Raw genomic sequence first — 9,947 nt, 5'->3', positions numbered from 1 at the left:
CCCTAACCCTAACCCTAACCCTAACCCTAACCCTAACCCTAACCCTAACCCTAACCCTAACCCTAACCCTAACCCTCTGAGTTCGCTCGAGCTACCAAATAATCTTCACAGTAACAAGCGCACTCCATCACCTTCACCGAAATTCTCGCCTCGAGCGGGTCTTCGTCAGAGAAAGCCGACCGATGCGGTCGCGGACAAGGTCGAAATAACCGGAGAGCTCGTAAGTCGGAACTCTGCTGACAACCCTGCTTAGATCCGAGGCTGACGGGCGGCTTCTTCGCTGTGGGTCAGGAGGACCAGCTTGTCGCATTCGAAGACGTCCTCAAATCTGGACTTGCATCCAACATGATCATTCAGCCCAACTTCAAATTCTGGGAGGAGTACATCGGAGAAGGACCGAGTCGCCAGAGGATCGATCGTCCTGACTGGCCGCATCTCCACGGACAGTCGGTTGTGGTGAGCTTGTTGTTGGCGGCGCATGCCGCTTCGTTCATGGCGGGCGTGATAGGGCTCAGGGAAGACTCGGGCACGGGCAAGTCGTAGTTGATATCCGTACCTTACCGGTCGCTCCTATGTTATTACCTTGCTGTCTACTTCCGCGGTGTTCTTAGAGAGGCAACTCAAGCGTACAGAAGAAAGGGCCTCCTGACTGTTTGGTGCTTGAAAAAGGCCCATGCGTCTGATGCATTTTGTTCCTTCTTTCTGTCTTTTTACCAACATTCTCTTGCAGAAACGACCAGCAGGTGTCGTGAGTGTTACCAGAGGACTACCCCAGGGAAAAGCTGCACAAAACAGACCTCTTCCTCCGGTGACCTTTCCCCTACTTGACTCTGGACTCAGCTTTGGTTCAGAGCGTCGCCACAGGAATATGCTATATAGAATTTGGCTCGTCAAGGCAGAACTAGACATTTTCTTTCACTTTCACCTGACGACCCTCTCTTCTGCTCTCTTTCTCGAGCCACTTATTCTTGATTGTTTTTGAAAGCCCTCGACGCTTGTTCCGACAACACTTCAAGCAAGAAGGTTCTCCAAAGCTGACCCTCGTTGCTTGCTCTCCTGTCTCCGCCTCTCTACTAGGACGCATTCGGCAACACGACGCCATCAACCAGGCAGAGGAGAGGTAACTTGCATTGCACTCTCTCAAATCGCTCAGGTAGCCAACTCGATCCGCAATGGGAGCCTTAACAGCATCGCTCCGGGGCGGAAAAGGCTGCTTGAAGTCAATCTTCTGGTCTTGCCGATCCCCCGACCCGAGTCTGCCATGGACAGTGTGAGCCATTGGGTGCCAATCTGGCTTGCGGGTGGTGTGAACGACCTTTTTCTTCTCGACGGCCGCAGAGATGTTTGGTATACCACTCGAACTGGAGATTGATCTCGCATAGAGTCGATTTTGCCTGAACGGTACAGCTCGGATCTGTTCAGTCTCAACTGGGGTCAATGCAGTGCGTCAACAGGCGAGACATGAGGGACAAACCCGAGGTCGTCATGTGTCCTGATTGTTCGGCATGAGCGAGTCGTCTTCGGTAGAGGGAGCTGAATCGGCCTTCCTGCGGCCTTTCCTGCGCTTCGCTTCCTTCTTCCTGCGTGCGCGCAGGGCTTCTTGATCGCGCCGACTCTCTCCCGGCGCACTCTCAAGCTGGTCGAGTCGGTCCTGGAGGATCCTGCGTGCGAGTTTGCGGTTCGTCTCGCGCGACCTCGTCTCGTGACACAAGACGCGGATGCCGGTCGGGACGTGCACGATCGAAGCCGCGTTCGAAGTCTTGTTTGTCGCTTGTCCGCCTGGACCGGAACCTGTGCAAGAAGACAGTAATGAGGACGTGCGGGCAAAGATCGAGCTGATGCGATTTCGGTTTACCTCGAACAAAGGTTTCGAGCAGATCTGCCTCGATCAAGTCGGGCAAGACTTTCTTGGCGCGTGGCTTGGGGGGTGTGCGTTTCTTGGGAGCAAGAGTAGCCGGTGGTGGAGTCGATGCGGACCAAGTTGAGTGACTAGTGCTCAACTCGCGTGCGATCGAGGGAGCGCGCCATGACGCGGGCGACACGGAGCAGCGGACAGAGCTTGCGAGTCGCGACAACATGCACCGGCAGGCGAGCAAGTGCAATCGAGAGAGAGTTATCGACTGCGCTCTCGCTTTCATCATCATCTCTTCGCGGAACTTCTCGAATTCCAGACGACGGGGTGGCATGTCGTCCAAATCTCGCAAAAAGGTACCGTCCTTTCCCTATTACGACGAGTCCACTGCCTGTCCGGACCGAGTCGGCTGACGTGGTGCGGCGATGACAGCTGCTCTTGATGGGCAAGTCGGGCAGCGGCAAGACGTCGATGCGTGCCATCATCTTCAAGTCGCAACTCGCGGCCGACACACGCCGGTTGAGCGCGACGATCGATGTCGAGTCGAGCCAGATTCGGTTCCTCGGCGGGTTGCGCCTCGACCTGTGGGACTGCGGTGGTCAAGATTGTCCGTTGGACCTCTCATCTCGACAGAGTTTTCGGATGCTGACCCTTAGGCCTGTTGTCCGTGCAGCGTTCATGGATTCGCACCTGACCGCTCAATCGTCGACCGTGTTCCGCTCGGTCCACTCGCTCATCTACATCTTTGACGCCGAAAGTCCCGACCTGTTGACCCACGACACGCACTACTTTCTCAAGTGTCTCTCGGCGCTCTCGACTCAGAACCCGATACCGTCGACGTCGACTTCGGGCTCGACCGCGTCGACCGCAGCGTCGACCGCCGAAGACTCGGCCGACGACTCGGGTCCAATGGTGTTTGTCCTCTTGCACAAGATGGACTTGGTTCCGCTCGAGCAGCAGGCGACCAAGTTTCAAGAATTTGAGCGCGAGGTTGGAACCAAGGCGCGCGAGTCGGGATGGAAGGGCGGCATCAAGATCATGGCGACGAGCATCTGGAACGAGACGCTGTACCGCGTGCGTATCACTCTGCAATCGTCGCGTCGATCGAGGGAACGTAGCACTGATGATCGTATCGCTTCCTCAGGCGTGGTCGATCGTCGTCTCGCACCTGATGCCGTCCCTCTCGCTCCTGCGGCATCACCTCGAAACGTACCTCACACTGACGGGGTCGCTCGAACTCGTCTTGTTTGAGCGCACGACGTTCCTCGTCATCTCGTCGGTCACGAAACGACACGAAGACATGACCGCGTCGGAACGCGAGCTCGTGCAGCGGTGGGAGGAACGCCGGTTCGAACGGGTCAGCACTATGGTGAAAGGGTTCAAAGGCTCGTGCAAGTACGTTTTTCCAGGTCTGCTACCCCACTGCGACGAAGAAAGTAATTGACGCAAAAGATTGTCCGCCAGCAAACTCAACTTGCCATTCAGCTCGCTCACGCTGTCGTCGTCGCACTACACGACTCATCTCGACTCGCTCACACCCGAGACGTACCTCTTGATCATTGCACCACGTACGGCCCTCGGCGGCGCAAGCAGCGTCGAGATGAACCTGAAAGGCGTGCGCGAGTTCTTCTCGGGCCTCGAAGGGATTGGTGGCGGCAGCAACGGAAGCGCCGCCGCGTCGAAATGAGTTGACGGTTCTGTTGGGTGGTGTAAATAATCGTAATACGCGTGTTGTAATATTTTTCCGATCGACCTTGCAATTGTCGCGACTCTTCCCAGTCGAGCACATTTCGCTCGCGCAACTCTCTCCCTTGTGGGCGCCCGATGCGACGGTGACCCCATTCGATGCCCTCGACTTCGCGCTCACACTCGCTGTTTGGCTCGTTCGACTCGCTGCCGACGTTCGCGCTCCCGTTTGAACCTTCGGCCCTGCATGCGTACACCGCCGAGACCGCGGCCCTCGATGCTGCTGCGGGTACGGCACACGATACGACGACGGGTGCGAATGCCAAGACGCGTAGCGGGATCGTCGTCGAAGACCGCGGCAGTTTCGGATCGAGCCCCGCCTCTGCGCGTCCATCCGACGGTCAGGACTGGCTCGGGGGACTCACCGGCGGCAGTGCAGTCGGAGTCAGTGCATTTTCTCTCTGTTCGGCGCGAGTGTGCGGTCGGCCTGATCCCCTTGACCAAAACTGTTTAGCTGCATTCGAGTCCACGAGTGTCGTATTACTTTCCGACCGGCGTCGGCGAGTACCATTTCGGCGTGAGTCTGATTCAACCACATCCGAGGCGCTCGCAGAAAAGCTTCTCCTGACTCGTTCATCGCAATAGGAACGACATCCGATGAAACCGCATCGGTTGACGCTCACGAACCATCTCGTAATCGGGTACGGACTTCACAAGAAGATGGACATGTATGCACCCCGTCCGGCCACCCAAGAGGAACTGTCTAGGTTCCACGATGCCGACTATGTCGATTTCCTTTCGAGGTGAGAATTTCCCCCTCCGACTCTCGACCCCTTGAGCCTCACTGAAATTGTGATCGACAGAGTGACACCCGAGAACGTGCGGCAATTCAACTCGGTCTTGTCTCGGTTCAATATTGGCGACGACTGCCCCATCTTTAGCGACATGTACGACTATTGCGCGCAGTACGCCGGCGCGTCCCTCCTCGCCGCGCGCAAGCTCAACCAGGGGTCGACCGATATTGCCATCAACTGGACCGGAGGCCTGCACCATGCCAAGAAGAGTGAAGCGAGCGGGTTCTGCTACGTGAACGACATTGTCCTCGCAATCCTTGAACTGTTGCGGTGCGTTGTGGCTCTCTGGACTCGCCGAGAGCGGGAGAAAGAGCTGACATCGGATCGGGCAGGGTACACGCACGCGTCTTGTACATCGACATCGACATTCACCACGGCGACGGCGTGCAGGAAGCGTTCTACAACTCGAACCGAGTCTTGACCGTCTCGTTCCACAAGTACTCGCCCGACTTTTTCCCCGGCACGGGCCACCTCGACGAACTCGGGCACTCGCTCGGCAAGTACTTCTCGTTGAACGTGCCGTTGCAAGACGGGATCGACAACGAGTCGTACGTCGCCTTGTTCAAGTCGATCATGGAACCAACGATCTACACGTTCGCACCGTCGGCAATCGTGCTGCAGTGTGGCGCTGACTCGCTCGGGTGCGACCGCCTCGGCGCGTTCAACCTGTCAATCGCGGCACATGGCGAGTGCGTGCGGTACATCAAGTCGTTCAACCTGCCCCTCGTCGTGCTCGGTGGAGGCGGGTACACGATCAAGAACGTGTCGAGGTGTTGGACGTACGAGACGGCCGTGCTCTTGTCGCTCGAACAGAGCCTGCCCAACTCGTTACCGCACACGCCGTACGACGATTTCTTCTCGCCCGATTGGAAACTGCATCCGGAACTCGCTGGCGGGCGCAACCGTGTCGAGAACATGAACGACCGGCGCAGTCTCGAACGCATCCGCGAGGGCGTGCTCGAACGGTTGCGGTTTATGCACGGTGCGCCGTCGGTCATGATGCAGGAGGTCCCTCCCGGGTTGATGGCGTGGGTCCAAGACGGGATGGACGAAACCGAATGGAGGCAGGAAACAGACGACGATGAACTCGCAAAGGACACGCGAGGAAACGAGGACCTTGCGCGGGAGCATTCGGGGGAATGGTTTGACGGAGAACGCGATCACGATTAGGCAGTGAGGCACTCGCACCTGTTGTTGTAATTCATCGTCACACTCGAGAAACGGCGGCTTGTGCAGAGAGAGAGTCGGCGAGAAGCTAGAACGTTGATGTCATCGTTTGATGACTGCGCATGCGCCGGGTCCATTTCCGGGCTCTTCCTCACTCGCTCATCTCGTCGCCCAGTTCGTGTGAGCCTGGCTTGTACTCAGCGCTAATAAGCTATAGAGCTGACTGCGAATCCGAGGAATGCGCCAGGATGGACCCACTCGGCTACAGTCACTATCAACCACCGCCTCAACCACTCCGATTCCCGCTCACATCGGCCAATCAACCGAACCCGTATGCGGTTCAGTTGAACCAGCACCTGATTCCAGCAGCGTACCCGGTGCAGCTTGAGCAGCTGCAGCAGCGAGGGGCGACGCTGAGCAGCAGTAGATTCGGCAGCGACGGCGGTTCGGAGATCATGACGAACTTTGCTCCTCCCGCGATCGGCAACCCTTTCGCCCAGCTCGACGCATTCAACTCGTCCGCCATGCCCAACAAGCACCGCGCGCCTGGACTCGGGCAGGACTTTGAGCTGTTTGGCCCGTCCGATCCACTCGGAGGCATCGGCGCCGATATCGCACCCGCCATCGTCGACGACGACTCAACGCACTCGCGCATGCACGCGCCGAGACCTTCGTTCGATGCGAGCATGCCTGACCTTGTCCCCGATCAAGGCTCGCCCTCGGTCGACAGCCCGCCCTCGCCCGCGTTCGCACCGACAGCGCGTCTCGTTCCCAGTCCCGGTTCCGCTCCGAGCGTGCCTCCCTCGCGACCGCCGCTGCCGAGTCAAAGTTCGAACGGCAGCTACCGTGGCGAAGGGCGTGCGTGTTCCGTCCCGCCGCCCGAATTTCCGCGCCCAATCCGACGCAAGACGCAGGAGAGTCATCATTGGCCCTCGTTCGTCTCGAACGGAGGTTCGTCCTCGTCGACGTCGTCCAGCTCCTCTTCGACGTACCTCCCGACTCCGCAACAGGCGCCCTTGCCGTTTGCCGACGAGCCAATCACGTACGCGTTGCCGCCTTCCGCAGCCAACTCGTTCGATCCCGCGTCGCTCTCCCTCTCGCCCGCGCAGTACCCGTATGCGTACCAAGCTCCGCACACCGATCACCCGCTCTTGCCGTCGGAGCAGTCTGACCTGCTCGATCGCGTCCGGCGCGACCTGCTCGATGTCGACCTCGCTTCGATCAAAGGTCCGCTGCGCGCCCTCGCCCTGTCCGGCGGAAGCGCAACCCCCGCCCAGTTCTCGATGGCGAGTCCGCTGCCTCCGTTCGCGCGCTACTCGCAACCGTGTGAAGTCGCCGATCGCGACAAGACTCCGACACCCCGCGCGAACCAGTACGCTGCATCGTTCAAATCGCCGCGATCGCCAGCCGTCTCGGCGCTCCAGACACCTCACGCAGCGTCCTCGATTGGGACCGTCTCGCCGCAAGAAGCGTTCCTCGATTACCCCGTCGTCGACTCGAAGCTGCACGATCTCGACCCGAAGGACGGCAAACTCGCGCGATCCGACTTTGGCGTTGGGGTCGGACATTCGCTGTTTGCCCCGTTGCCCGCTCCGGCGAGCTCGTTGACTCACAACCCGAACAAGGTCAAAGTGAAAAAGGTTTCGAACGCGGCCAAGACAATGCCGGCTCCGACTCTCCTGCAAGCGTTCCCTTCCGTTACTTCGGCAGCAGCGACACCGCGCTCTGCGACGCCTCAGCAATCTGGCACATCGACATCCCGGCCAAACTCGTCACAATCGAGTACTACGCCAGCGCAGCAACGGCAATCTCGCCACCACGGTCCGCACCCGTTCTCGGTTCCACAGAACGCCGTCTCGTGGGCTACTCGTCGATCAAATTCAGGGCGTCACCTCGTCGGCGGGATCGTCGATGGCGACGCGGACGACGACGATGGAGACTTTGGCGAACCGTCATCCTCGGCCGAGGTGACGGCTGGAGAGGAAGACGCGGAGGAAGAAGAACGCAAGCTGCAGGCGATCCGCGACAAGGTGGGACTGCCCGACGGGTTCGGCAGGTTCCGCAAGCAGGACCTGAGTCTCGATCGCGACACGACCAAGGTCGAGCGGGACCTGTACGATCTCGACCGGCACGGCGAATCGAACGGGACGAGACCGGTCAAGGAAGAGTACGATGGGCACGAGTACAAGGTGCCGTTGAACCTGCAACAACCCGTCTCGTGGGCTGCACAGGAAGACGACGACGACGCTGTGCCTCCTCCACCGCCTCGCCTCGATTCACATCAGCAAACGTTCTCGTCCCCTCCGCAACCAGCCCTACCTGCATCTCTCACGGGTTCATTCTCGACCGCTTCTGGGACGTCGACCCCACGCAGAGCTGCTGCAGTTCAAGCACTCGCAGACCTGCAAGCTTCGCCACCAAGATCCTTGTCGTCGCTGACCGACTCGAACCCGCACACTGTCGAGTTCGCCGAGCCTCCCACTTCGCGGTTACTCTTTGCTGCTCCAGCTGCCGCGCCCGATCCGAACCGCAGTCAACGCCAACGCAAGCGATCTCGCCTCGCCCTCGAAGACGAGCAAGATACGACGTTTTCTGATCAAGATGCGGCAGGCGTGTCTTCGGACGAGTACCGGGATGACGAAGACTCGGTCGCTGCGAGGAAGGCCGACGAATCGGACGAGTCTTACCACTCGTCTTCGAACGCGCCAACGCCAGCTTCGGCGAATGCCGGTGCTGCGTCTTCTCGTCGGAACGCGAACGCTTCCGGTCCGGTCCCGAAACGTCGACGACGTGGACAACCTTCTGCCTCTTCGACGACGACAAGTGGAACCACCTCGAGAGGTGGCAACGCTCCAGTCAAAGGTTCGATCGCGTGCGACCACGTCGGGTCTGATGGTCGACCATGTGGAGTCATCTTTCGTCGACCGTACGATCTCGCACGTCACAAGGAGACGATTCACGGGGTCACGATGGGAGGAGAGAAGTTGCCACCGGGGAAAGCGAAAGAGTGGAAGTGCAAGGAATGTGGAGGAACGTTTTCAAGGAAAGACGCCTTGTTGAGACATGGAAGGATCCGAGGCCACAAACCGGGAGTCTGATTCCTTCCCTAATCCGTAAGCTATGTCTTCCCTTTCCCGATCCCATGATGCCAGAAGCTGATAATGGTCGAGCAAAACAGCATTCCCTTGTCTGTCTGTCAATGTAAATATTGAGATGTGTATACGCAAAACTCCTCGCTCTAGAGCTGCTAGAAAACCGGATTCGAACATCGTCGTTGTCTGTTACATCCGCTCCACCTGTATCCCTATCTTGTCGAACTAGTTGTAAATTCAGACCTTATCTGCGAGAGCGAGGCTTCGAGAGATGCTGTCTATTCCGGCGTTACGATTGGAGTTGCCATGGGTAGCGTGACTTCTCCTCTCGGGAGTGCAGGAGATACCATGCTGCAGATTTAAGCTCGTTTTATATGCACCGAGAATCAGCACTGCGGTCTCTTTCTCTGCTCGAGACAGCAACTTGAGCAATCACAGACACAACTTCAAATGGCATCAAGTGGTACAAGGTGGGACGAATCAACCCTTTCAAATCTCGATCTGCTTGTTCTGAGAGCGTTCTGGTTTGAACGGCCTGAACAGCCCACTGAGGATGTAGCCTCCAACGACGATTCCGCCGAGCTTGAGCAATCCAACTCGGTCTTCCTGACTCAACGGTTGCCCCTCGTGGCCTTGGTCGCTATGAGTTTCGTCTCGAGAGGTACCGGTCGATCGATCTCGACTCGTCTGGTCGGAGTGTTCGGTCGATGCTGCAGAAGCTGCCAACTTGTGATCCCCTTCGAACGCTTCGAACGTGTCATCTGCCGAAGTGGCCGCGTGGGATGGAGGTTGAGGGTACGTCGAAGGATCAGACGCAGTGATGACTTTGGCAGAGCTGGGTTGCAGAGTTGGGAACTCGCTCGACGAGGATGAAGCGCTCGGTGCACGGTACGAATCGGGTTCGAGAGGCTGCAGGATACATGGCATAAGCGTGTCGATCTAACTCGTCTAGATGGAAGAGCAAGAGAGCAAAGAAGCGTACAATCTGAAGCGACGCTTGAACGGGTTTCTCGTCCATGGCGGGGAGGTGAACTTGACCCAAATCGCCTTTCGTCTCGTCTTTGGGAGGGGCCGAGAAGGGGATCTTGTCGTGAGGAGGTGCACGCGGCAGGTCTGCAGCTGCGACGGACGAGGCGAGGCGCACGCGGATCGATCGGATCGAAGTGGGGGTCAACGTGCGGTGCGCGATCCGGAAGGGCAACGCGGTCGACAGTCGATAGGCTTGCATTGTCGAGAGTTGCTACGAGTCCTGACAAGGGTCGAGTTGAGTAGTAGTAGAGCAGAGAGAGAGAGGAA

General features: G+C 58.3%; 5 protein-coding genes across 5 annotated transcripts; 3 read left to right on the top strand and 2 right to left on the bottom strand.

Moving 5' to 3' along the window:
* Nucleotides 1–1,483: 1,483 nt before the first annotated feature.
* Nucleotides 1,484–2,078, bottom strand: JCM15063_002323 (peptide chain release factor family protein; the record flags this gene model as incomplete). The annotated part of the gene is made up of 2 exons (XM_076678226.1): nt 1,484–1,791; nt 1,856–2,078. 2 exons carry the CDS (start codon nt 2,076–2,078, stop codon nt 1,484–1,486), a joined length of 531 nt encoding a protein of 176 aa, XP_076534824.1.
* A 106-nt stretch (nt 2,079–2,184) lies between these two features.
* Nucleotides 2,185–3,539, top strand: GTR1 (Rag GTPase GTR1; the record flags this gene model as incomplete). Its single annotated transcript, XM_076678225.1, has 5 exons — nt 2,185–2,208; nt 2,285–2,459; nt 2,526–2,926; nt 2,997–3,247; nt 3,317–3,539. The coding sequence occupies 5 exons, from the start codon at nt 2,185–2,187 to the stop codon at nt 3,537–3,539; spliced, it is 1,074 nt and encodes a 357-aa protein (XP_076534823.1).
* A 158-nt stretch (nt 3,540–3,697) lies between these two features.
* Nucleotides 3,698–5,562, top strand: HOS2 (histone deacetylase HOS2; the record flags this gene model as incomplete). The annotated part of the gene is made up of 5 exons (XM_076678224.1): nt 3,698–3,982; nt 4,053–4,115; nt 4,184–4,341; nt 4,402–4,662; nt 4,725–5,562. 5 exons carry the CDS (start codon nt 3,698–3,700, stop codon nt 5,560–5,562), a joined length of 1,605 nt encoding a protein of 534 aa, XP_076534822.1.
* A 245-nt stretch (nt 5,563–5,807) lies between these two features.
* JCM15063_002320 (uncharacterized protein) lies at nt 5,808–8,657 on the top strand (the record flags this gene model as incomplete). The annotated part of the gene is made up of 1 exon (XM_076678223.1): nt 5,808–8,657. One exon carries the CDS (start codon nt 5,808–5,810, stop codon nt 8,655–8,657), a length of 2,850 nt encoding a protein of 949 aa, XP_076534821.1.
* A 483-nt stretch (nt 8,658–9,140) lies between these two features.
* Nucleotides 9,141–9,879, bottom strand: JCM15063_002319 (uncharacterized protein; the record flags this gene model as incomplete). Its single annotated transcript, XM_076678222.1, has 2 exons — nt 9,141–9,560; nt 9,634–9,879. The coding sequence occupies 2 exons, from the start codon at nt 9,877–9,879 to the stop codon at nt 9,141–9,143; spliced, it is 666 nt and encodes a 221-aa protein (XP_076534820.1).
* Nucleotides 9,880–9,947: the final 68 nt, after the last annotated feature.

The sequence above is a fragment of the Sporobolomyces koalae genome (assembly GCF_050403365.1).
Source record: "Sporobolomyces koalae JCM15063 DNA, S_koalae_JCM15063T_v1_ctg12, whole genome shotgun sequence".
Classification (NCBI taxonomy): domain Eukaryota; kingdom Fungi; phylum Basidiomycota; class Microbotryomycetes; order Sporidiobolales; family Sporidiobolaceae; genus Sporobolomyces; species Sporobolomyces koalae.
Note: the sequence above shows the minus strand (reverse complement) of the source record. Positions and strands in the feature narration are given on the sequence as shown.